Raw genomic sequence first — 23,642 nt, forward strand, 5'->3', positions numbered from 1 at the left:
TGAGAGTCATGGCGGTCACACATCATTTTGCAACATGATTCCTTCCATGTACTACTACATTGACTACTTTTCATAGCTAGACCATAAACATTATTCCATAAGTAGGAGTTATCTTTAATGGTCTCTTTGATGTCTTTTAAGACGTATTCTGTTATCAATAATTCCAACAAACAATAATGTGTGCGCACGTTGGAAACAGAATAGAAGATGTAAAAGTCATAAGAGAGCTCTTATAAATGTCAAACATAGGCTAAAACATTAACAGACAACATAATTAAGTGCTATCCTCCAGACCCATTCTTTCTGCATGCTTCATAAATGTCTTTGGAGGTAATGCTTTCGTAAATATGTCTCCGACCATTAGCTCAGTGCCTGTATGTTCAATGACAAACTTTTCTCTTTTAACATCTTGCTTTAATGATAGATATTTGAGTTCCATATGCTTGGCTCCTTTAGATATCCTATCATGCTTAGAGAAGAAGATTGCGGCTTGATTGTCACAGTAAAGAGTTAGAGGTTTGTCAACAAAATTCAAAACCCCAAACTCTGACACGAAATTCCGCAACCATGTTCCTTGAATAAAAGCCTCATAACATGCTACATACTCAGCCTCCATGGTGGATGTATAAATCAATTCTGACTTTTGGCTTTTCCATGAAATGGCACCTCCACCAAGGAGATACACATAGCCGAGAGTACAATGCCTCGAATCTTCACATCCACCAAAATCTGAGTCTGAAAATCCAACCATCTGTGGATGTGTTGATTTTCGATATGTCAACATGTAGTTTCTTGTTCCCTTTAGGTATCTCAAAACTTTCTTCGCAGCTTTCCAATGAGCAAGTCCTGGGTTACTCTGAAATCTACCCAACATTCCGACTGCATGGCTAATATCAGGTCGAGTGCAGACCTGTGCGTACATTAAACTTCCCACAAGAGATGCATAAGGGTACTTTTGCATTTCATTATATTCCAATTCATTCTGCGGACATTGCTTAAGATTAAGCTTGTCACCCTTTTGCATAGGAACATTATTAGAAGAACACATCATCATGCCAAATCTCTCAAGAACTTTATCAATATATGCTTTCTGAGACAATCCTAAAATTCCTAATGATCTGTCACGGAATATTTCAATTCCTATCACATAGGATGCCTCACCCATATCTTTCATATCAAAGTTCTTAGAGAGATAACTCTTAGTCTCATGTAGTAGACCAAGATCACTACTGGCTAATAAGATGTCATCAACATACAAAACCAAAAAAATGAAGTTACTCCCACTAATCTTGAGGTATATACATGGATCCACAACATTTTCTTTGAAACCGAATTTCGTGATGTGATACTTGGATTTTTGTGTGTCCTAGCATGTTCAATTAACCTTATGCAGTTGTAGTACTTAAGGTGTCAATCCAGTTGGGAAACTATACTATTACTCAAGATGCAATCAAGGAATCACAAGTTAAGCCAATATAAAAGAGTGTTTGTCTAACAATCCTAGAATGATGACAATACAAAACGAAATTGAGTCACAGAACTAGAAACGAGAATGCATGACAAGAAGCAAAAGAGAATAAGTGAAACCGAAAACGATTCTAAGCATGAACAAACGAAACAGTCTCAGGAATGTAATATCAATCAAAAAGATAAAAGTCCTAAGGATGGGAGTAATTGATGTCAGTGGAGTATCCTAGTCTACAAAGTGTTTAACATGCCACAAGCAAACTATCCCTAAACAATGAACATCACAACTTAGCTAATCCAATCTTTTGGCAAAAGCTATTCAGACTCAACCACTTCCAAACCTAGCTCTCGCTAGAGAAACATGGTCGAGCAGACATGACAAACAAGTTCATTCACGTCAACCAACATCCTAGACAACTAATCTCTTAGGCTAGGAACGTAAGTCTCTGGCTCTAGTTGGTCAGACATTTCATCAAACACTTTTTGGGTGTGGAAATGTCTCAAACCTAGTTCCAATTGATCAGAGAGAAATTAATAATTCTAACACTAGTCCAGAAGGGAATCATACAAATCAAAGCTTAAATACCTTACATCCTAAGATCCTCCATCTAGTCTATCCCATCCCCAAGAACTCTAACACTACTCAGATCCGGAAATCATCACCAAAGATACAAATCCAGAAAACATTGAACAAAGCATAATAAGATAGATAGAAATGAGAAGAACAACTTTGTAGAAGAAATCAAATGCAAAAACTAAATGGATCAAAAGATATCTGGACACAAAGTCTCAAAACGTTTTCGGTGGCTAGGTAAAACCTTAAGAACAAAAAGAGATAACAGATCGGATGGCCAGCCGAGACTTAACAATACGTATTTATAGTCGTCCAACATGGAAAAACCTAAAACTTAAAACGACAAGATAGAGCGTCGGTTCGGGAATCTTCTGAAGAGTGCGAAACCAAACATGTGCGGTCGAGTCGCGTGTCGTCTCTCCCTGGGGTGCGGTCGAGTGGAACGGATCAAGTTAAGGCCATACGACCCGAGGTGGGTCGAGTGGAGGTGGTGAAACTCGAGCTGGATCGAGTGGAGGTGGTGCGACTCGAGCTGGGTGAATATGTATCCACTAAAACGGTGATAACTCTTGAACCACACGTCCGATTGGCTTGAAATAAATGGCATTGGAAAGATGACTCAATGTTCTACAACTTTGATTAAGACATCAAAAGCTAAATATCTAGACCAGTGGATCGAACGGCGACTCGCACGACAACTCGAACGACGAATCGAACGGCGACCCGAACGGCGACTCGAACGGCGATGGTGTTGGCTCGAAAGACGGTTTTGGGAGTGTTGATGACATCCATTCCAGGCATGATGGATCAAGTGGGATGTTGGTGCTTCTTCCTGGGAGCGCGTCCAAGTCGGATGTCAGTCGAGTCACATGACGTCCATTCCGAGCATGCTTGGTCGAGCCGCATGTCTCAACCTCCATTCAGTTCCAACAGTCTGGACATCTCCTAAACAGCTGAAATAACTCCAATATGCAAGATATATGCAAGAACAATGCAAAGACTACCTAGATATGTATATTATGCAAAAGAGACTAAAAACAATGCAAAACAATGAGTTAAGAGAACAAAATGAATAACAAATGCATGATGAAAGAGTGTAAAATATATACATATCAACTCCCCCAAACTTAGTCTTTGCTTGCCCTCAAGCAAACGATCAAGAACAACGTATGGAGAAGAGGTGTGAAGATGGGGTTTCAGAACCTAAAACATGCTGAATAGAGTAGTTAGAATCAAGGTCCTTGTTTTTAGTTCTATGATGCATGGGGAAGGAATTTCATTTGTTCAATCTAGTCATGCAATCCTATCAATCACCCCCTTTAACATTCGTTAACAGAGAACCATGAATCAAGCTATGCAATGCCATTGAACTCATTTGGCTAAGGTGTAAGGTTAAAGACGAAAATGATCTCCTTCTTAAGTGGGTTTGTCAATACACAATAGGGTTCTCTCACGAACGGAGTTGAGCTCAAAAGAAGGCTAAAGGTTGAAACCAACTGATACATACAATAGCAGTGCCCTGTCTACCCAAGGTCCCCAAGGAAACTCAGTCCTAACATTCTAACCCAGAAGTTGGTCCTATCTCTACCCTTCATCAGAAACATCATCTCTATGGGTAAACATCATCTCTATAGGAGGAGTTCACTTCTTTTCATTCTAGCAGATTAGGAAATCCTTATTATCACTATGGTTCTTTTTTCTTTTCTTCTAAGACTCTAGACATCTTAAGTATTTCCACTTTCTTTTCTTTGTCTAATCTTTTAATTTTATGCCCAGAACCAATAACCCTTTTTACTTGCTCAACCCACATCCTTTACTAGACTTGTAAACTTTGAACAAACATCCCCCTCCTTAAGACTTTCTACCCTTTACTTTTCTGCACAAATCCATACCCAATACCCAAAATCGAGTTCTCACCTAGTCCTACTAGTTCGAATAACGCGAACTAGAACTACACAAGATCCTACTCTTGTTGGTTAGAACCTAACACTTTCTAACAATCTCAACTCGGAAAGGCCTGACACTCAAGAATACAATTGGCTTGAAAGAACGGTTGGTTAAGGGTGCGGGAAACTGTTCCAAAGATGGGAATCAGCTATTTGGATTGACAAGGGTGGTAAAAAATGTGAAAGACAATCCAAGTATGTGTATGGTATCCGTGAGTTCAACTTCAATGCATAACCAGATAATTGCAAGTCAGGATTATGTTCAGATAGATAGGGAGTGGTGTCAATTCAAAACATGCTTCAATCTTACATTTTCAAGTTCAATGAACAAGCATCAAAGAACTAATAACAAGGACCTTGATCCTATCCTATTGAATCCAACATGCTTACAAGGTTACAATCATCATCAACCCCTATGCTAAATGCAACAACCCTATATGAATAACACTAGACTCAATCCTAATGTGCAAGTTTAAACTACATGAACACTCTGTTTTTGTGAAGATTTTTTTTTGAAATTTTTTTTAATTTTTTTGGTTTTGCTATGCAAATAGATGAATGCAGTCTCAAACATGATATGATGCAAAAAGTTGAAATAAGAATCACAAAAAAAAACAACATCAGATACATCATCCAAACCCTCCCCCAAACCTAAATTACACAGTCTCCTGTGTAAGAAAAATTTGCAGGAAGGTTTAAGAATCACAATAGAAACAATGCAAAAATGAAATGGTATATGCAAGGGAAGGTAGGATTACTTCAGTAATAGAAGAAAGAATCAGTGCTCGCCCAAGGAGGAGCGTGGTACTGGCTCTGTCCTTCACCTTGGTCCGGATCCGTAGGAGTGATCTCAGCTGGTTGGTCGACTCTCTGCTCAACCGGTTGCGTGTTCTGATAATTGATCGGCTGCTCGTCGCACTGCATGTCATCGACTTGGGTTAGATGGTCCGGTCGAGTCGCAACGCCGTGATAATACGCGAGTGGATCTTCATGCAGGTCGTGTGGAGAGCAAGTTGATGTGGGTCGAGTGTACACACGTCGACTCGAGCGAGGTGGATGATCCGGTGGTCAAGTCGTTCAGCTCGTGTGGTGTAACAACGAGGGTCGAGTCATAGGGTGACAAATGCGTGTTTGTTCTCCGGGACTGCGACTAAAGCTTCGTAAGGACCAAGTCAGAACTGGTTGTGGGTGACAAACAACAACAATGAAGGGACGTGTGTTGAGCTTGTCGGTCGAGTGGGAGATGGTCGACTCGAGTTAGACTGGTCGAGTGAGTAGAGTTGACTCGAGCGGGATACTTCGAAATAGAGGATTGAGTGGCGTCGGTCAAGTCTTGTAGTGAGCTAGGATTGCCGGATGGGTCGAGTCGCACGGTGCTGACTCGAGTGGTGGTGAATGGTGGCGACGGAAGTGAGGCTTGCGTTGAGCTCACCGGTTGAGTAGGTGATGATAGACTCGAATGACAAGTGAAGATGGTGGTCGAGTGCACATGTCACGGGTGAGATGAGTTGACAGTCGAGTCGAGTCCCGCGCATGTTAAGCTTCCTCGTCGTGTGGGCTGGATGTAATCTTTTAACTGCTACTTTCACCCTTTTTTTTTCTCTGTTGCCTATACTCCCTTCTGTAGATTCCTGAACACTGGAAAACCAAAATCAAAAATTAAAAACACAAAGATCCTAAAGAATATGTATAGTGATACCTTTGAGACTTCCTCCCAAGTGAGCTTGTTTAAAGTACCTAGCTTGACTTTGCAGCTTTTAGGCTTTTGGGGATTCATGGAGGAGCACAGAAGACTCCTCTAGTTGGACTTGGTCAGCTAAATACTTTTTTACTCTTTGGCCGTTTATAGTGAATTCACTGCCATCCTTGTTCAGAAGAGAGATGACTCCAAATGGCAGAACGTCTTTGACTGTAAAAGGTCCAGACTACCTAGACTTAAGCTTTTCAGGAAATAACTTAAGTCTGGAATTGAACAGCAAAACCTGATCTCCAGCCTTGAGCTCCTTGACAATAATCTTCTTGTCATGAAAATTCTCGGTCATTTCCTTGTAAATCTTGGAACTCACATAAGCATCAAGTCTTATTTCTTCCAACTCATGGATGTCTAAAGTTCTCTTAGCCTGAGCAGTATCAATATCCAAGTTCAGCAACTTGATAGCCCAGAGTGCCTTGTACTCAACCTCTACAGGGAGATGGCATGCTTTACCATATATCAACTAAAATTGTGTTCGTCCTATTGGCGTCTTGAACGATGTTCTGTACGTCCAGAGAGTCTCGTCCAACTTGACAGACCAATCTTTCTTCGAAACCCCAACAATCCTTGACAGAATACCCTTGATTTGTTTGTTCGAGACTTCAACCTGTCCGCTGTTCTGAGGGTGATACGCAGTAGACACCTTGTGCTTGACCCCATACTTTCTCAGCATACTCTCAAACACCTTGTTGATGAAGTGAGTTCCCCCATCACTGATCACCGCTCTGGGTATCCCATACCTTGGAAAAATTATACTTTTGAACAGCTTCAGAACAACCTTGTGATCATTGGTAGGACTTGCAATGGCTTCGACCCACTTAGAAACATAATCGACTGCCACTAGAATATAGACATTACCATTATATGGAGGGTTGAAAGGTCCCATGAAGTCTATCCCCCAAACGTCAAATATTTCCACTTCCAGGATCGGATTTTGTGGCATCTCGTTCCTCCTTGTGATGTTGCCCATCCTCTGACTCAACCACTTCCATACCTAGCTCTCACTAGAGAAACAGGGTCGAGCAGACATGACAAACAAGTTCATTCACGTCAACAAACATCCTAGACAACTAATCTTTTAGGCTAGGAACGTAAGTCTCTGGCACTAGTTGGTCAGACATTTCATCAGACACTTTTTGGGTGTGGAAATGTCTCAAACCTAGTTCCAATTGATCAGAGAGAAACTACTAATTCTAACACTAGTCCAGAAGGAAATCATACAAATCAAAGCTTAAACACCATACATCCTAATATCCTCCATCTAGTCTATCCCATCCCCAAGAACTCTAACACTACTCAGATCCGGAAATCATCACCAAAGATACAAATCCAGAAAACTTTGAACAAAGCATAATAAGATAGATAGAAATGAGAGAACAACTTTGTAGAAGAAATCAAATGCAAAAACTAAATGAATCAAAAGATATCTGGACACAAAGTCTCAAAACGTTTTCGGTGGCTAGGTAAAACCTTAAGAACAAAAAGAGATAAAAGATCGGATGTCCAGCCAAGACTTAACAATACGTATTTATAGTCGTCCAACATGGAAAAAAACCTAAAACTTAAAACGACAAGATATAGCGTCGGTTCGGGAATCTTCTGAAGCGTGCGAAACCAAACATGTGCGGTCGAGTCGCGTGTCATCTCTCCCTGGGGTGCGGTCGAGTGGGACGGATCGAGTTGAAGTCATACGATTCGAGATGGATCGAGTGGAGGTGGTGCAACTCGAGCTGGATCGAGTGGAGGTGGTGCGACTCGAGCTGGATCGAGTGGAGGTGGTGCGACTCGAGCTGGGTGAATATGTATCCACTAAAACGGTGATAACTCTTGAACCACATCTCCGATTGGCTTGAAATAAACGGCATTGGAAAGATGACTCAATTATATACAACTTTGATGAAGACATCTGAATATCTGGACCGGTGGCTCGAACGGCGATGGTGTTGGCTCGAAAGACGGTTCCGGGAGTGTTGATGACATCCATTCCAGGCATGATGGATCGAGTGGGATGCTGGTGCTTCTTCCTGAGAGCGCGTCCAAGTCGGATGTCGGTCGAGTCACATGACGTCCATTTCGAGCATGCTTGGTCGAGCCGCATGTCTCAACCTCCATTCAGTTCCAACAGTCTGGACATCTCCTAAACACCTGAAATAACTCCAATATGCAAGATGTATGCAAGACCAATGCAAAGACTACCTAAATATGTATAATATGCAAAAGAGACTAAAAACAATGCAAAACAATGAGTTAAGAGAACAAAATAAATAACAAATGCATGATGAAAGAGTGTAAAATATATACATATCATGATGGTTTCATCAAACTTTAGATACCATTGCCACGAAGCTTGTTTCAGTCCATATATTGATTTCTTCAATTTGCAAACCATATCTTCCTGACCTTCGATTATGAAGCCTTCAGGTTGGCGCATATAGACTTCTTCTTGCAAGTCTCCATTAAGAAAGGCAGTTTTCACATCCATTTGATGTAACTCGAGATCATACTGAGCTACTAACGCCATGATATTTCTGAGAGAGTCTTTTCTAGACACAAGTGAAAAAGTATCACTATAATTGATGCCTTCCTTTTGACTAAATCCTTTGGCTACTAGTCTGGCTTTATATCGTTCTACATTGCCATTACAGTCGAGTTTGGTCTTAAAGATCCACTTACACCCGACTGCTTTGTGTCCATCAGGCAATGGAACGATGTCACAAACTTCATTCTTAACCATCGAGTCGATTTCATCTCTACTGGCATCAATCCATTTATCAGAATTAACATCCTTCATGGCTTGTGAATAAGAAACCGAATCTTTAATGTTTTCTTCTCCAGATTCTATTTGATAAATCACAAAGTCATCTGAAATAGTAGATCTCCTCGTACGATTTGATATTCTTAATGATGGTTCCTCTTCTGCTTCATGATCATTATTGGCAAGATTTTCATCATGGAGTGTGTGATCATTCAATGGGGTTTCCTCATTGTTTAATGGTTCAACAATGATATGAACCCCAACATGTAGAACTAAGGGTAATGGAATATCAACCCTAGTTTCCTGAATAGTTATATCACAGACTTTATCACTCCTACTAATCTCACCATTCTCAAAAAATTTGGCATTATTGGTTTCTACTATTCTTGTACTATGGGATGGACAATAAAATCTATATCCTTTAGACTTCTCAGGGTAACCTATAAAGAAACCACTGATCGTTCTAAAGTCTAATTTCTTTTCATGTGGATTGTATATTCTTACTTCAGCTGGACATCCCCAAACTTGGAGGTGTGACAAACTAGGTTTCCAGCCTTTCCACAGTTCAAAAGGGGTATTTGAAACTGATTTGCTAGGAACCCTATTCAAAATATAGACAACAGTACGTAATGCGTCCATCCACAAGGATATAGGTAGGTTAGCATGACTCATCATAGATCTAACCATTTCCATATAAGTATGATTATGTCTTTCAGCTACACCATTCTGCCATGGAGAACCAGGCATTGTGTACTGCGCAACAATTCCTAATTTCTGAAGGAGTATGGCAAATGGTCCAGGATGTTGTCCTGTTTCATTATATCTGCCATAAAATTCACCACCTCTATCTGACCTTACGATTTTTATCTTTCTATCTAATTGCCTCTCAACTTCATTAATGAATGCTTGTACAACATCCAAATATTGAGATTTTTCATGCAATAAATAGAGATAACAATAACGTGAATAATCATCAATAAAAGTGATGAAGTACTTTTCACCTCCAAAAGTTGGAATGTCAAATGGTCCACAAATATTTGTATGTATGATTTCAAGAAGCTGTGTATTTCTTGTGGCTCCTTTGTTAGTGTGTTTAGTTTGTTTACCTTTAATGCAATCTATACACATTTTCTTATTGGTAAAATCAAGATTTGGAATGACTCCATCTTTTACCAATCTTTTAATTCTTTCATAAGAAATATGTCCTAATCTTTTATGCCACAAGAAATATGAGTCATTAGTACATGTTTTATTTTTAAGTCTACTTTCAGAATAGAAGGAGAGATGTGTCTCATAAGGTTGATCAGCCAGTTTTAACATATAAAGACCATCAACTAATATTCCAGAACCAATTCGTTTAGAGTTCAGAAATATATTAAAACAACCATCTCCTTGAGTAGATTTAAAACCAGCCAAATCAAGTTTGCTTACAGAAACTAAATTACGGGAAATAGATGGAACATAAAGAGTCTGATATAAATCTAGACAAAATCCACCATCTAAAATGAGACGATAGCTGCCAACAGCTTCAACTGGTGCCTTATCGCGATTCCCCATCAGTAAGTAGATTTACCTGTACGGAATTCGTTACATGTACATTAGGACCGCTATCAATCCACCAAGTTTTGGAAGAAACATAAGTAAGATTAGATTCGAAAAAGTTTACAGAACCCATAGGATTACCTTTCTTTTCGAACAATTCTTTTCTTTTAGGGCAATCTTTCTGAAAGTGTCCAACCTTTTTACAAAAGTTGCACCTGTAATCTTTCTTTGCCTTTTTCTTCGGATTAACTTGATCGGAATCGTTCATTGTGGGTTGTGCTCTTTGATGGCTCTTTTTATGCCTAAACCCAACTTTAGGTCCAACTCCTTGAACATGATGGGAAACTTTAATTCCTTCACGACCAAGTCTAGCCTCCTCTTGGACTAGTTTATTAGCCAATTCATTAGATGTCCACCTTTCATCAATTGCATTATAATTGATCTGAAAGGGTCCATACTGAGGAGGTAGTGAATTTAGGATAAATTGGACAAGAAATGAATCGTCCACACTCATTCCTAAATTCTTTAGTTTAGCCGCAAGGTTGCTCATTTCAATGCAATGTTCATGCATAGACCTTGTCCCATCATGCTTAATGGTTGTAAGATCTGCTATAAGTTTCCCTGCAAGGGATTTGTCTGCAGTCTTAAACCGTTCTTCTATAGCTGCTAGATAATCTATAGCTTTATCTGCATCTGGAAGGGAAGTTTTGATATTGCTAGCTATGGTCATTTTAAAAAACATCATGCTTAATCTGTTAGCTTTCTCCCAAGCTTTATGGAGAGCCTTTTCTTCCTCAGTACTAGTTATAGTTATAGGGATTTGGCTCTTCTTCACGAAGTGCCAAATCCATATCTAGTACTCCTAATGTGAACTCAACTTTCTCTTTCCATTCTGAGAAGTTGGTTCTAGTGAGGATCGGAACAGTAGAGACCATAGATGGCAAACTAGCAGGAAATGATGCTGCGATTTAGAGATATAACAAGCTTTAATTGAGGTTCAAAATTTAAACAACACATTAACAAAAATTATTGAATGCATATGACTTCAAATTATAATGCTCCTGTGGGTAGTCATTATAATATATCATAATGTCATAGCTTTCCGAAAAATTTTCTTGAATGATGTATCAGATTAATTAAGCTATAGGTGGATATACTTAATTAACTCATATACAAACATTCTAATAAATTATTGATCATGTTTTATGTCATCAGCCTACCTATGGGTAGCTAATTAATACATAAACATATCAACATTTAAATATTTTGGTTTTCTATGTGCAAATCATTATAAGATAAAACCATTATGGTTATATCAATTTCTTAATTATGAACATTAAGATAAACCAATCTTTTATCACTTATATATATATATATATATTTAATTTAAACACAGATTGTAACTTGAAACTTAAATAAAAAAAAAATTCAAGTGTACAAACATCATAACTCAAAGCTTTAATTTTTAGTTCTTTAAACCATAAATCTATTATTCTTAATGGATTAATTAGATGTTCATAACCATAAGCTGTGATACCACATGTTAAACATTCTTTTAACATGAACCCTAAGATCTTAAACATCTATACTAATCACATAATAGAATCATAAAGAAGGTTAAAGTAATACCTCCACTCATTGTAGAAATGATGCTTCCTTGAATGGTTTCTTTTTCTTAAATGGCTTGACTTGAAGGCTTGAAAAGAAACTCTTAGATGATCTTTAGGTGGAAGATAAGGTTTCTCTTGCCTTTCCTATAAACTCTTTTCTTTATGTGTTGTTTTGTTCTTGTGATGATTTGTGATGGAGCAAACCATCTATTTATAGGAGGGAAGAGGACCTTACTCTTCATAAGGGTTTTGTCTTCTAATTTAATCTCAACCATCCATCACAGTAGAGATGAAGACAGTGGTGACAAGTGTGAGAACAAGTGTCTAGCATTGCTTCAAACACAACATGTAACTTCACACTTGTTCTCTTATAAGCTATGTATGACATTTAGTTTAATACTTGTCCTTATAAGCATAAGCTTCACATATAGCTTAACACATGTCCTTTTAGTTCCCAAATAATTAAAAACAAAATATAACAAATCCCATTAAATAACCTACTAACAAGACCATATACATGGGTAAGAAATAATTATTTTCTTACACTAATACTTAGTAAAGTTACAAGAATTTAGTTCTTAAAAGAACAAAAATATAGATGATATTTTTAAAATGTATAAAACATTAAACACCACATACTGACATACATAAATAGTGTATTTTTGGAAACCCCCAACATATGATTAAGCTAGATCCGAACAGTAGTAATTATTTGGGTCTTGTTCTCTGGATATGTGTGTGTGTTTTTTGCCTTTTGCCACCTCTCTTACGAACGAGAGAGGACTAGTGCCTACCTGCGAGAAATAATGGGGCCATTTGTTAAGAAAAACAAGTATTCGGGTGCTTTACCAAAATACCAATTAATTGGGGCCAAAATCCGTAAAACCCTAAAATACTGAGTTCTTGTTGCGTCAAGAGAGACTACTGTTCTTGTGCCACTACAGATCGATCCCCACCCAAGTCATCATCATGCAATATCTATCGCACTCCCGTAAGATCGCTAGGGTTTTGAAACCACTGTCACTCGTCGAGGCTGATTTGAGTTTTGTATACAATTCGTCTCATGTTGTTCAATGGCCGAGCCATCGATCACTTTCCCACTCTGTATCCCCAGGTACCTTCTCTGTAGCTTTCAAAATGGGAACTTTTGCTTTATGAGGTTAGAGTTTTGTTTTGATTTAGACGTTTCCTGGCTTGTTAGTGTTGTCAAAATTTCACTATATAGACTTGGTTTGTAAACTGTAATGTAGAAGGAAGGAGTAACTTCTTACATCTTCTTTGAATTTGGATACAAGTTTTCAAAAGCTGATAGTGTGCTTCTTCTTCTGTCATAAGACTCTAGAGAGTATAGACTCGGGTCTTTTGCAACTTGGTTAGTTAGTTATACTTTAGATGAGAATGCGTTGCAGGGATGGATACTTGCAATCAGTTGTCCGCTCAATCACCTACGACGGGGTTGAGAGCAAACTTTTCCTCTGAAGCAAAACATGTCGAGAATCCTACAGGTTGCTAAATTTTTGACGCTTTTATTTTGTAACGGTTTTTGAAGCTACTTAGAATTGTTTCCTGATCGAATTTATAGCTGTCTGTATGCAGAGGCTGTCAAGGAACTACATGGTAGAATACTTGATTCTGTTAATGTGAAAAGATCAATGCCTCCGAATGCTTGGTTGTGGTCATTAATTGAGAACTGTAAGAACGAGGATGACATTAGTTTTCTGTTTGACGTTCTGCAGAATCTACGGAGATTTGTGAGTGGCTTTGTTTCTTCTCCCTTCTGTGTGTTCCTTTTTCTCAATATCAAGTTTGAGTTTAAGCTTTTTAATTGGTGCTTTTATATGTTTGGACTGTAGAGATTGTCCAATCTTCGTATTCATGAAAACTTTAATTGTAATCTATGCCGGCAAGTTGCTAAGACTTGTGTAAGTGTGGGAGCAATTAACCATGGTAATAATCCAAAACCTTTTTATTTTGCTGAGTTACTTTTTGCTACACTTTATTTAAGATTTTCACTCCTGAACTGCTGTTGAGTTTTCTTTTCCTAGCTGTTCTGAGAAAATGTCATTGCTAATGTAGCTATTATAATTATGACCGTAGGTAAAAGGGCTCTTTGGAAACACAACGTTCACGGTTTGACTCCTAGTGTTGCATCTGCACACTATTTACTGGTATTGCAAGTACATAAGTTGGTTGGTTTGTCTCTTTGGCACACAAAACTGATGTTAGCTGGTTTCTTGTAGTCATATGCATTAGAGCACAAGGATGCCAAACTAATGGACGAAGTAATGAAACTCCTAAAAACGAGTAATCTGCCTTTACAACCTGGGACAGCAGATTTAGTTTTCAGGTGAGTAGATTACTTGAAAGTAGTTGAAACACTTGTGTTCCGATTTCCATGACTCATTAATTCAAAGAACTTTAGTATCAATGTTATGCAATGAAACTTCAACTGAATGTTTGCAGGATCTGTCATGATACAGATAACTGGGGTTTGTTAGCTAAGTACTCGAAGAAATTCTGCAAAGCTGGAGTCAAGCTCAGGAAGACCACATTTGATGTCTGGATGGAATTTGCTGCCAAAAGAGGTACATTTAGTGTAGTTGGTTTCCGTAGTTGTACTTTGAAGGATTTCTTGGTCGATAGAGTTTGTTACAACCACTCCGTAATTTGTCTTGAGATATGTCTACTTAAACATCAGACGAGATATAACCTATCATATGCCTTCCGTTGGTATTTTGAGATAGGCTAAGTTAACTGTTGCATTATCTATAGGTATTGGCAAAACAGATAAATTTTGGTAGCCAAGTTGGTAAAAGGGACCCAAGAAGTATGATTTCTTATTTTCTATCTAATCTCATGAATGACCTGACTCCAAATGGGATTTAGGCTGCGTTACTCTTAATAATGCTAATAGCAGAACACAGTTCGAATTGTAAAAGATTTCCTATATTATTTGGATGTCAATTTTCTTACTGTTTTATTGTACGCTTGATTTATCAGGAGACACAGAATCGTTATGGAATGTTGATAAATTGAGATCTGAGACTTACACTCAACACACCCTTTCCGGGGCCTTTTCATGTGCAAAGGTAAAACAGCTCTTTATGCATCCCTCATGTTATGAATATGGGCATATCACTCCTATTGATATTTATTAGAACCAAATTTTGGGATTGTTCTTGAATCTTTTTCTCTCTGTCAGGGTTTTCTGCTAGAACATAAACCCAAAGAAGCTGCTGCTGTCATTCAGATTATCTGTCAGGTGTGAGCCAGAACCTGGATAATATCTTTTTTTTTTCATTGTCTTGATCCCAGGATCAAAAAATTTGTTAAATACCTTGTGTATATTCTTCACAGGCATATCCTGATGAGAAGAAGTCATCACTTGAGGCTGAATTCAAGAAGCTGGTAAACGAGTGGCCGGTGGACGTTATCAAGCACCAAAATGAAGAAGATAAGAAGGTAGAATTCTCTCCGAGTAGGCCATTCAAATATCACTTTTTATGTATACGCGAAACCAAAAGCTTGTAACCTAAACCATGTCTCCTTTATAAAACAGGCGGTGGTAGCTTCGCTGAAATCTGACATCCCTGCAATGGTCAATGCTTTGGTAACCTCGGGTTTGAGAGTCAACGTTAATTTAGATGAGTTAAACAAGAATGAAGCTCTTCTGAGCTGATGACTGGATCCATTTGAATGCAGCTATATAAGACCATTTCAAGGCGGCTTTTCAGAATAATAGTCAAACCGATAAGAGGGGATACTGTAGGAGGAGAAACAGGGACATTTCTGTTTTAGTTCCTTGCAATTTTTACGACAACCCTTCCTTGTTCTTTAGGACTCAGGCCCAAACTGACGAGAGTTGCCTTTTTGTAGCCTCACTCAAAATAAACTCTCGTTTGTCGTTTCCTTGAAAGTGTGTACTTTATGCGGTAGTCAATAATATTACAAGACTAGCGAAGAGTTTTTTTTTTTGGTAATGAATTTGGAGGAACATCTATCGTTAGGTGAGTTTCATGTGTCAAATGTAATAAAGAATCATATATCTAGAGGATCACCAAAACAAGCTCTGGTTTTGTACCAAGGAATACGCAGTAAAGGAGTATATTTTCCCGGATGGGTTCCTTTGATTTTAAAGGCTTGTGCTTGCGTTGTTCCACGTCTCGTTCTTGGGAAGCTGTTGCATTCTGAATCCATCAAGTTCGGTGTATGTTCAGATGTTATTGTGGGAACCTCTATGATCAACATGTATGGGAAATGGGGATGTGTATTTTCTGCACGTAAGGTGTTTGACGAAATGCCTGAGAGAAACGTGGCTACTTGGAACGCTATGATCGGTGGGTATATGAGTAACGGTGATGAAGTTTCGGCTAGTGGGTTGTTCGAAGAGATATCAGTTTCTAGAAATACGGTGACTTGGATCGAGATGATGAAAGGGTATGGGAAGAGGAAAGAGATTGAGAAAGCTAGAGAATTGTTTGAGAGAATGCCTATAGAGATGAAGAATGCGAAGGCTTGGTCCATGATGCTTGGAGTTTACGTTAGTAATCGAGTAATGGAGGATGCAAGGATGTTTTTTGAGGATATACCGGAGAAGAACTCGTTTGTATGGTCATTGATGATCTCCGGGTATTTTAGGATAGGTGATGTGTGTGAGGCCACTGCTGTTTTTTATCGAGTTTTGTCTCATGATATGGTGATTTGGAACACTCTGATCACTGGTTATGCACAGAATGGGTACTCTGATGATGCTATTGATGCTTACTATAAGATGCAAAGAGAAGGGTATGAACCGGATGAGGTAACGTTTTCAAGTGTTTTATCTGCTTGTGCTCAATCTGGTTGTCTTGATGTTGGTAGAGAAGTTCACTCTCTGATTAATTATAAAGGAATCGAACTTAATCAGTTTGTTTCAAATGCGTTGATCGATATGTATGCTAAATGTGGGGATCTAGAGAATGCGACTTTAGTGTTTGAGTCGTTAAGTCAGAGAAGTGTAGCGTGCTGGAACTCTATGATCTCATGTCTCGCCATTCATGGGAAAGGCAAAGAAGCTTTAGAGATGTTCAGAACGATGGAGAGGTTAGACACAACCCCCGACGAGATCACTTTTATGGCGGTTCTCACTGCTTGTGCACACGGAGGGTTTTTAATAGAAGGTCTGAAAATATTCTTGGAGATGACGGAAAAAGATGTGAAACCAAACGTGAAACATTTCGGATGTATGATTCATCTCTTGGGACGCTCGGGGAAACTGAAAGAGGCTTACGGATTGATAAGAGAAATGCTAATGAAACCGAACGATACAGTCTTGGGAGCTTTACTAGGTGCTTGCAAGGTTCATATGGATACAGAAATGGCTGAACAAGTAATGGAGGTGATCGAGAGTATGGGAACCATCACAAACGAGGAAAGGGAAAACCATCTTGTGTCGATATCGAACTTATATGCACACGCCAAGAGATGGGAAACATCCGAAATGATGAGAGTAGAAATGGAGAAAAGGGGTCTTGAGAAATCCCCAGGGTTTAGCTCACTAGTTTTTACCTGAGTCTGTACTATTTATACTGTAGTTAGTTTTTACATGATTATAAATCGGACATGTTTTATGGAAATTACTAGAAAAAAATCTACTCGTTAAAGACACTATTAACTGTTTGATGGAAATTACAAAAATATTCTTATTAATAAAAAGATAAGGGGCGTTCCGAGAATTGAACTCGGGACCTCTCGCACCCTAAGCGAGAATCATACCACTAGACCAAACGCCCGTTTTTGTTTATCCACTACAATAATACCTATATATATATATTAGTTATGTTATTTCCCTCTAAATTAGGTAGTTTCCACATTCCCCCGCCGCGAGAACCCTAAAAGAGACGCTTTGCGCGCCTTAATACACTCACTGTCTTCTTCTCACTTTTGGAAATTGGAATCTACATTGAAATCGCAAATTCTCCTATAAATCATTCGTAATTACATCGCCGTGAGAGAGAAACCAATCCCGTCGAATTGGATTATCGTCTTCGGTGGATGAATCGTAATGGCGAAAGCAGATAACGACTTCTCAGCGGAGATAGAGACCCAGCCGATTAATTCGAATCCCTCTTCGCCTTCTGATTCTGGTAATTATTTTCTTACTCATCGATCTCTTTAGGGTTTATCAAAAGCTCTGTTTTTTTTTTGTTCTTAATTTCAATTAAGAGTTTGGGTATGAGGTTTTTTAACTGTTAATGGGATTTATTAACAACAAAATCTGATTTTGCTGTGTTTTTGATTGATTTGTTGTGAATCTTAGGGGAAGATAAAGATAGCTTGCTTGGGGATTATGATGAAACACAACCTTTTGAGGATGATGCTTGGATTAATGATCAGTATATGGACACTCAGGTCATTGATACTAAATGTGACAATGAAGAGTTTCTTCTCTGTGGTGAAACTCAAGCAGTTGATTTGGTGTTTGATATCCAAGAACAAGAGACTTTTGTAGAAGGGACTCAGTTGCTCGAAGCTTTTGATGGTTTGGCTACACAGGTTTTGGATTGTTTTGATGATGAGGTTGTTGCGGATAGTGATGATGATGTTACTGCTGTCTTGGAAGATGATAATGAGCTCTTTGACGGCAGTGGTGACTCTTGTAGTAAAGGTGAAACTGTTTTATCTAGTGAAGAGAATAGACAGGATGCTAATGAAAAGGTTGGATCGACATGCGCCCTTGATGGTTGGTCAAATGAACATGGGATTTCTGGTGAGTTTCTGTTCTCGTTTTGCTTCTAGTTAGAGATTTTAAGTTGGCTACTTGGGTTCAGTATGTGTTTCTTGTGTCAAAAAGTCTTTGACCGTACCTTAGTTGCTTACCAACCTCCAAGCATGGGAGATATTCTTCGTCAATTGTGGGAACAGCATGTTTTTGTATATAGTTTAGTGACCCCATTGTTAATGTTCATATACCCCTTCTAGAAGATGAATTCTTAATCTACTAAGGTAGTCATGTTGTCCTGTGGTTTAATAACAAACCATTAGTGCTGTAGTCTTTTTAGATTAGACTTGCATTCTTCCCAAGTAATTTTATTTGTCTATATATTATTTTCAACATTTTTGAAGCATTTGAAGTTTCCTCTCTCATTTCACTTTTATCAATGACCTTTTGTTTCTTTTACCAGGCAAAAAGGTGGCAAGGTTCGCTTCAGTTCGTTCAGCAGCTTTTCGTGCTTCTGCTGTGGCAGCTCGTGTTGCAAACCAAAAGGTTCCCAACAGTGTTGGAGAAGTAGGGAATCTGGAATCTCTTACCAGTATATTTGCTGAAAAGAAAAATGACTTACGCACAGGAAACAGAACAGCGAGGAAGCTTTTCATGGAAGATTTGCCTGATGAAAATTCCCATTCTGTTGATGACGAGGTCGATCTGGGGAATTTGAGTTATATTGACTCTCAAGAACCTGGTGAGGCATCCCAGGCCAGTGCTCTTAACTTGGTTGATAAGCTCATTAGTGAGGCCCGTCTGGAGTTTGGTTTTGAAGTTGAAGCGGACTGTGGAAGGAGAACAGAAGAAAAGTCAAAATGTGTTCCGGTTTTTAAAGGCCCACAAGAATTAGCAAAGAAATTAAGTTACAAAAGCGAAGCTGTTGAAAACTGTATTTTCGACTGGGATGATAATCGTGAGGATGAAGGAGGAGGTGATATCTATCGTAGAAGAAAAGATGAATTCTTTGGCGTTGCAAGTAAAGGACGGGAATATTCTACCTTGCCTAGAGATCAGAAAAGTGAAATGATACATGAAAGTCATAGTGTGAAGACTCGTTCTGATTCCAAACTGTTGCAGCATAGAATGACTAGGAGCCGAAAGAATATCCAGGCTGCTAAAAAGAATCTTGGCAAAGAGGTAGATGAAGTTCGTGAAGCGGTTGTTTTGGGCAATGATACACAAGTGGCTGATCAAGCGATGGATGATCAGTGCTTTGGAGACCGTAGCAAGTTTGTTTCTGAGGCGAGTTGTCTTACAGGAAAGAAACTGTCACCGGGAGAAGAAAGAGGATATTCGCCCGGTGGAGTCGTTACTAGACAATCCAGGGGAGCTAAGAGGATTCAGGCTATGAGTAAAGATGAATTGTTGAAAAAAAGAATGAAGAAGGCTAGTCAGAATATCGAAGGGTCTTCAAAGGGTGACCAGCTTGATAAAGAAGGTCCATCCTGCTGGAAAAGTAGGAAGGTCCAGACTGCTTCAGGAGAAACGAAAAAGAATCTTGTTGTCAGTTTAGATGAAGTTTCCAAGGAAAGTGATACAAAAATGTCTGATAGGCATGAAGGGGCAGAAGCAGGCCCTGATACACAAATGGCTGCTGAAGTGATGAATGCTCTGTACTCTGGGGACGGCAGGGGAACTGATCCTGAGCTAAACAATCTAATAGGTAAGAAATTGTCACTGGAAGGAGACATTTCTACTTGTGGAGTCGTTACCAGAAAATCCAAGAGGATTAAGGGGATTCAAGCTGTGGATAGTAATGTTGAATCATTGAATATAAAAACCAAGAAGGCTAGATCAATTCCTGCTAAGTCTTGTGAGAAGAATAGGGATACGTATTCAAAAAGTGAAAATACGCTTGATGAAGCTGAGGTGTTGAATCATCCCAAGCGGAGAAGATCAACTCGTATTTTGCAAAATCAGGTTGATGAGGCAGGAAGGAGTTCAGATGCCTCTTTTGATACTCCAGTTAAGTTTAAGATGCCTTCAGCTAATGTATCGCCTATATGCATGGGTGACGAGTATCATAGACTTTCTTGTAAGGACTCAGTTACATCACACACTACAAGGGAATATCGTAGCTTAACCTTACCATTATTGGAACCTAACTCCGAGACAAAGAGTACTAGAAAGAGAAGAGATTTGGGCAGTGTATGTGTCTTATTCAGCCAGCATCTTGATGAAGATGTAACCAAACATCAGAAGAAGGTATAAATTTGGTTTTGTACCTTCCCGTCGATTATGTGACCTACTGACCTTATACCTTGCTTTCTCTTTATTCAACTGGTAGTCAATTTTTCGTTTTACAGTTAACCAAAGACTTCTAAACAAGGTAAGCGTCTAACAATCTTGCATTTCCTTAACAGATTTTGGCACGGTTCGATATTTCGGAAGCTTCCTCCATGAATGAGGCAACACACTTCATTGCTGATAACTTTACGCGTACAAGGAACATGCTAGAGGCAATCGTTTCAGGCAAGCCGGTGGTCACAACGCAATGGCTTGAAAGCATCAATCAAGTAAACATATACGTTGACGAGGATCCGTATATACTCAGAGATATAAAGAAGGAGAAGGAGTTCTCTTTCAACATGGTAGTTTCTTTGGCTCGTGCACGCCAGCTTCCGCTACTAGAGGTATCTAATACTCTTTAAAATTTCAATTCCTCTATTTCACCTCGTTTGTTCTCCCTTTTCGGCTTATCATTTTCACACTAATTTTAGGGGAGAAGAGTTTTTATTACCCCAAATACAAAGCCTGGTTTAAACACAATCACGACTTTGGTTAAAGCAGTTAATGGACTGGTAATCATTTCTTTGCCTTTTTATTGCATGAAATTGAACTAGTCTTCCATAACTTTTTCTCCCCACCACCCAAACTGATCCATAATGAAAACAAATGCCAGCCTTTACAAAGACTCGGAAGATCTACCCTGAGCAAAGATAAAGTCCCAGAGAATCTTTTGGTTTTATCATGTGAAGAGGATCGCGCTATCTGCATACCGTTTCTAGAGAGAGGTGAGTTGCAGTTTGGTCAATATGACGTCTGCATATGTATGTGTATATGTCACGCTGAATAATTTTTTGTTTACTTTTCTCAGGTACTGAGGTGTATAGCTCGGAGTTAATTTTAAATGGAATAGTTACTCAAAGACTTGAGTACGAGAGGTGAGTATTCTTATTTGAAAAGATTTGTGGAATTACGTTTTGTGTCATCTCATCAATGGCTTCATTCTTCTGAATTGTGTTAGGTATCGTCTCTTCACAGAGAATGTGAGGAGAACGCGGTCAACAATATGGATCAAAGACGTAAAAGGCAAGTTCCAACGTCGTAGCGGGTGAAAGAGTAAATGCGATCAAACTCTTATATGTTTTAGATTAGATTAGAAAGTTAACATGTTGTTGTCTTTGGCTTCAAAGAGTGTAAATTATCTGCGTGATACATTTTACTCTTCTCTAAAGTCGTTTGAAAGTTGTATCATTTCCCTTTTATTACGAGAGCTGGGTTTTGAGTCACAGTCATTATGAATAATAAGTTGGATTCTCAAAGCTTTGCCTATCTATAGCAACTTGTGATAATAAGGTTTAAACAGGGTTTTCTGATTTTTTTTTCCAATGAGATGATAAAATATCATCATCATCAATGCTAGCAAAAAGATTATTCAGTGGCCTCTAAACTGGATGGAAACACAAACTAACCAAACTCAAAACCAAAAGAAGAAATTAAACAAACGCGTTCTATGAGATCTGACCGCAGTGGGCGACCACCACAGGCTTGGAAGGCACGCAGTTAGGAGTTCCGACCTCTTTGGCAATGCTCTTGAGCACATCCAATCCTTCAACAACTTGGCCGAATACAACGGTCTCCATGCCGAGATGCCTGCCCTCCCTCATGCCGATCAAGAACAGAGATCCGCTGGAGCCTGGACCACGGCCCTCCATGGAAATGAAACCTGGACCGGTATGTTGCCTTATGAAGTTCTCATCCTCGAAAAATCTATTGCCATAGATTGATTCTCCTCCGGATCCGTCACCATCAGTAATATCTCCTCCACAGAACATGTGATCATTGATTCTCCTCCGGATCCGTCGCCATAGATTGATTGATCCCTTGTAGTGGAGTGGCTTACCAAACTTACCCATTCCTTTCTCTCCCGTACAAAGGGCCCTAAAGTTCTCCGCCGTACGCGGGGTGGTGTCGGCAAAGAGCTCCATCACGATCCGACCAGCCGGTTTGCCGCCCACGGTCATATCAAAAAACACTCTAGGGTTAGCCGTTTTCAAAGATGGATGAGGGAACTTACTAGTGGTTTCTGCTTTGATACACTCATCCTTTACTTGTTCAACCCCACCAGCCGGAGGATGAACATGCGCTCCATTAACGTTTTCTCCTCCACCAGCGGGTGGTACGAGTGCGCCTACAGGCTTAACGCTTATTGTAAAACGAACATTAGCCGGAACGTTAATTGTTCATTGGCTTCATTACTAAAGCGAAAACTTATCTCCATTTTGGGAGATGGATCGGAGATATTAATTATTAGGGTTTATGGGAGGTATTTTGTACACATACCCAAGCAAAGAATATCTACAGGGTTTATAATACTAAAACCGTTTAGATTTTGTGCTATATATAATGGATAATAATATCTCTACTAATATATAAATGATCATATCTAACCATATCTTATTATGAAAGTTGAATCATACACTTTCAATAATATACTAAATTATTAGGTAAATATTTTTAAAATATCCTAGATTGCTTGTATTTTTTTTTTTTAGCTAACAATGATTATGAATCAATTTTCAAATCAAATCACGTTAAAATAGTTGTTTAAAAACTCAAACGAGAATCAAACACAATTTTGATTTCTTTTTCTCTAGTCATTTGATTTGGTGGGATCGGGACTACGAATCAGCGAATCAGTTAATAATTAGTAAAACTAACATATTCGTTTATCAGTTCAGTTGGTTTAAAAGCATCACCTCCTCCCGTTTTCGTGCTTAATTAGTAAAACAAACATAGCCGCTGAATTCATCATATATCAATATTTCACTATAGTAAAGTTTTAAGTTTAGTTTCTTTTAATGAATTTTTAAAATCGATTTGTATCATCTGTTAATTTAAATTCATTAAATACCTCAATCCAATAAGTGCAAGAGAATAATAATTAACGAATCGTATTAACCGTCAATTACTCCTATCCAAAATCTAAACTGCCACTGCATCGTTAAAATTCAAAAACAACAGTAT

General features: G+C 38.8%; 4 protein-coding genes and 1 non-coding gene across 6 annotated transcripts; 3 read left to right on the top strand and 2 right to left on the bottom strand.

The window, feature by feature from the left end:
• On the top strand, positions 12,548–15,610 carry LOC104786507. Of its 2 annotated transcripts, XM_010511933.2 has the most exons (12): positions 12,548–12,761; positions 13,057–13,152; positions 13,244–13,398; positions 13,501–13,594; positions 13,745–13,815; positions 13,888–13,994; positions 14,111–14,232; positions 14,648–14,736; positions 14,850–14,909; positions 15,005–15,109; positions 15,207–15,257; positions 15,350–15,610. In XM_010511933.2, the coding sequence occupies exons 1-12, from the start codon at positions 12,617–12,619 to the stop codon at positions 15,443–15,445; spliced, it is 1,191 nt and encodes a 396-aa protein (XP_010510235.1). In that variant the 5' UTR covers positions 12,548–12,616; the 3' UTR covers positions 15,446–15,610. The 2 variants fall into 2 exon arrangements, with proteins under 2 accessions (XP_010510235.1, XP_019082880.1); XM_019227335.1 differs by having other exon boundaries at positions 12,549–12,761; positions 15,207–15,610.
• Positions 15,605–17,265, top strand: LOC104706151 (pentatricopeptide repeat-containing protein At3g21470-like). The gene has a single exon (XM_010422304.2). The coding sequence runs from the start codon at positions 15,627–15,629 to the stop codon at positions 17,196–17,198; it is 1,572 nt and encodes a 523-aa protein (XP_010420606.1). The 5' UTR covers positions 15,605–15,626; the 3' UTR covers positions 17,199–17,265.
• On the bottom strand, positions 17,347–17,418 carry TRNAP-AGG. Its single transcript has one exon. It is a non-coding gene; the product is annotated as a tRNA-Pro (tRNA).
• LOC104786514 lies at positions 17,512–21,951 on the top strand. The gene is made up of 8 exons (XM_010511942.1): positions 17,512–17,772; positions 17,946–18,395; positions 18,811–20,597; positions 20,756–21,025; positions 21,113–21,193; positions 21,295–21,406; positions 21,490–21,556; positions 21,640–21,951. Exons 1-8 carry the CDS (start codon positions 17,691–17,693, stop codon positions 21,728–21,730), a joined length of 2,940 nt encoding a protein of 979 aa, XP_010510244.1. The 5' UTR covers positions 17,512–17,690; the 3' UTR covers positions 21,731–21,951.
• On the bottom strand, positions 22,127–22,896 carry LOC104706159 (peptidyl-prolyl cis-trans isomerase-like). Its single transcript, XM_010422315.1, has 2 exons — positions 22,887–22,896; positions 22,127–22,806 (listed from the first exon to the last, which is right to left on the bottom strand). The coding sequence occupies exons 1-2, from the start codon at positions 22,894–22,896 to the stop codon at positions 22,127–22,129; spliced, it is 690 nt and encodes a 229-aa protein (XP_010420617.1).

This window comes from Camelina sativa, chromosome 1, assembly GCF_000633955.1.
Source record: "Camelina sativa cultivar DH55 chromosome 1, Cs, whole genome shotgun sequence".
Taxonomy (NCBI): domain Eukaryota; kingdom Viridiplantae; phylum Streptophyta; class Magnoliopsida; order Brassicales; family Brassicaceae; genus Camelina; species Camelina sativa.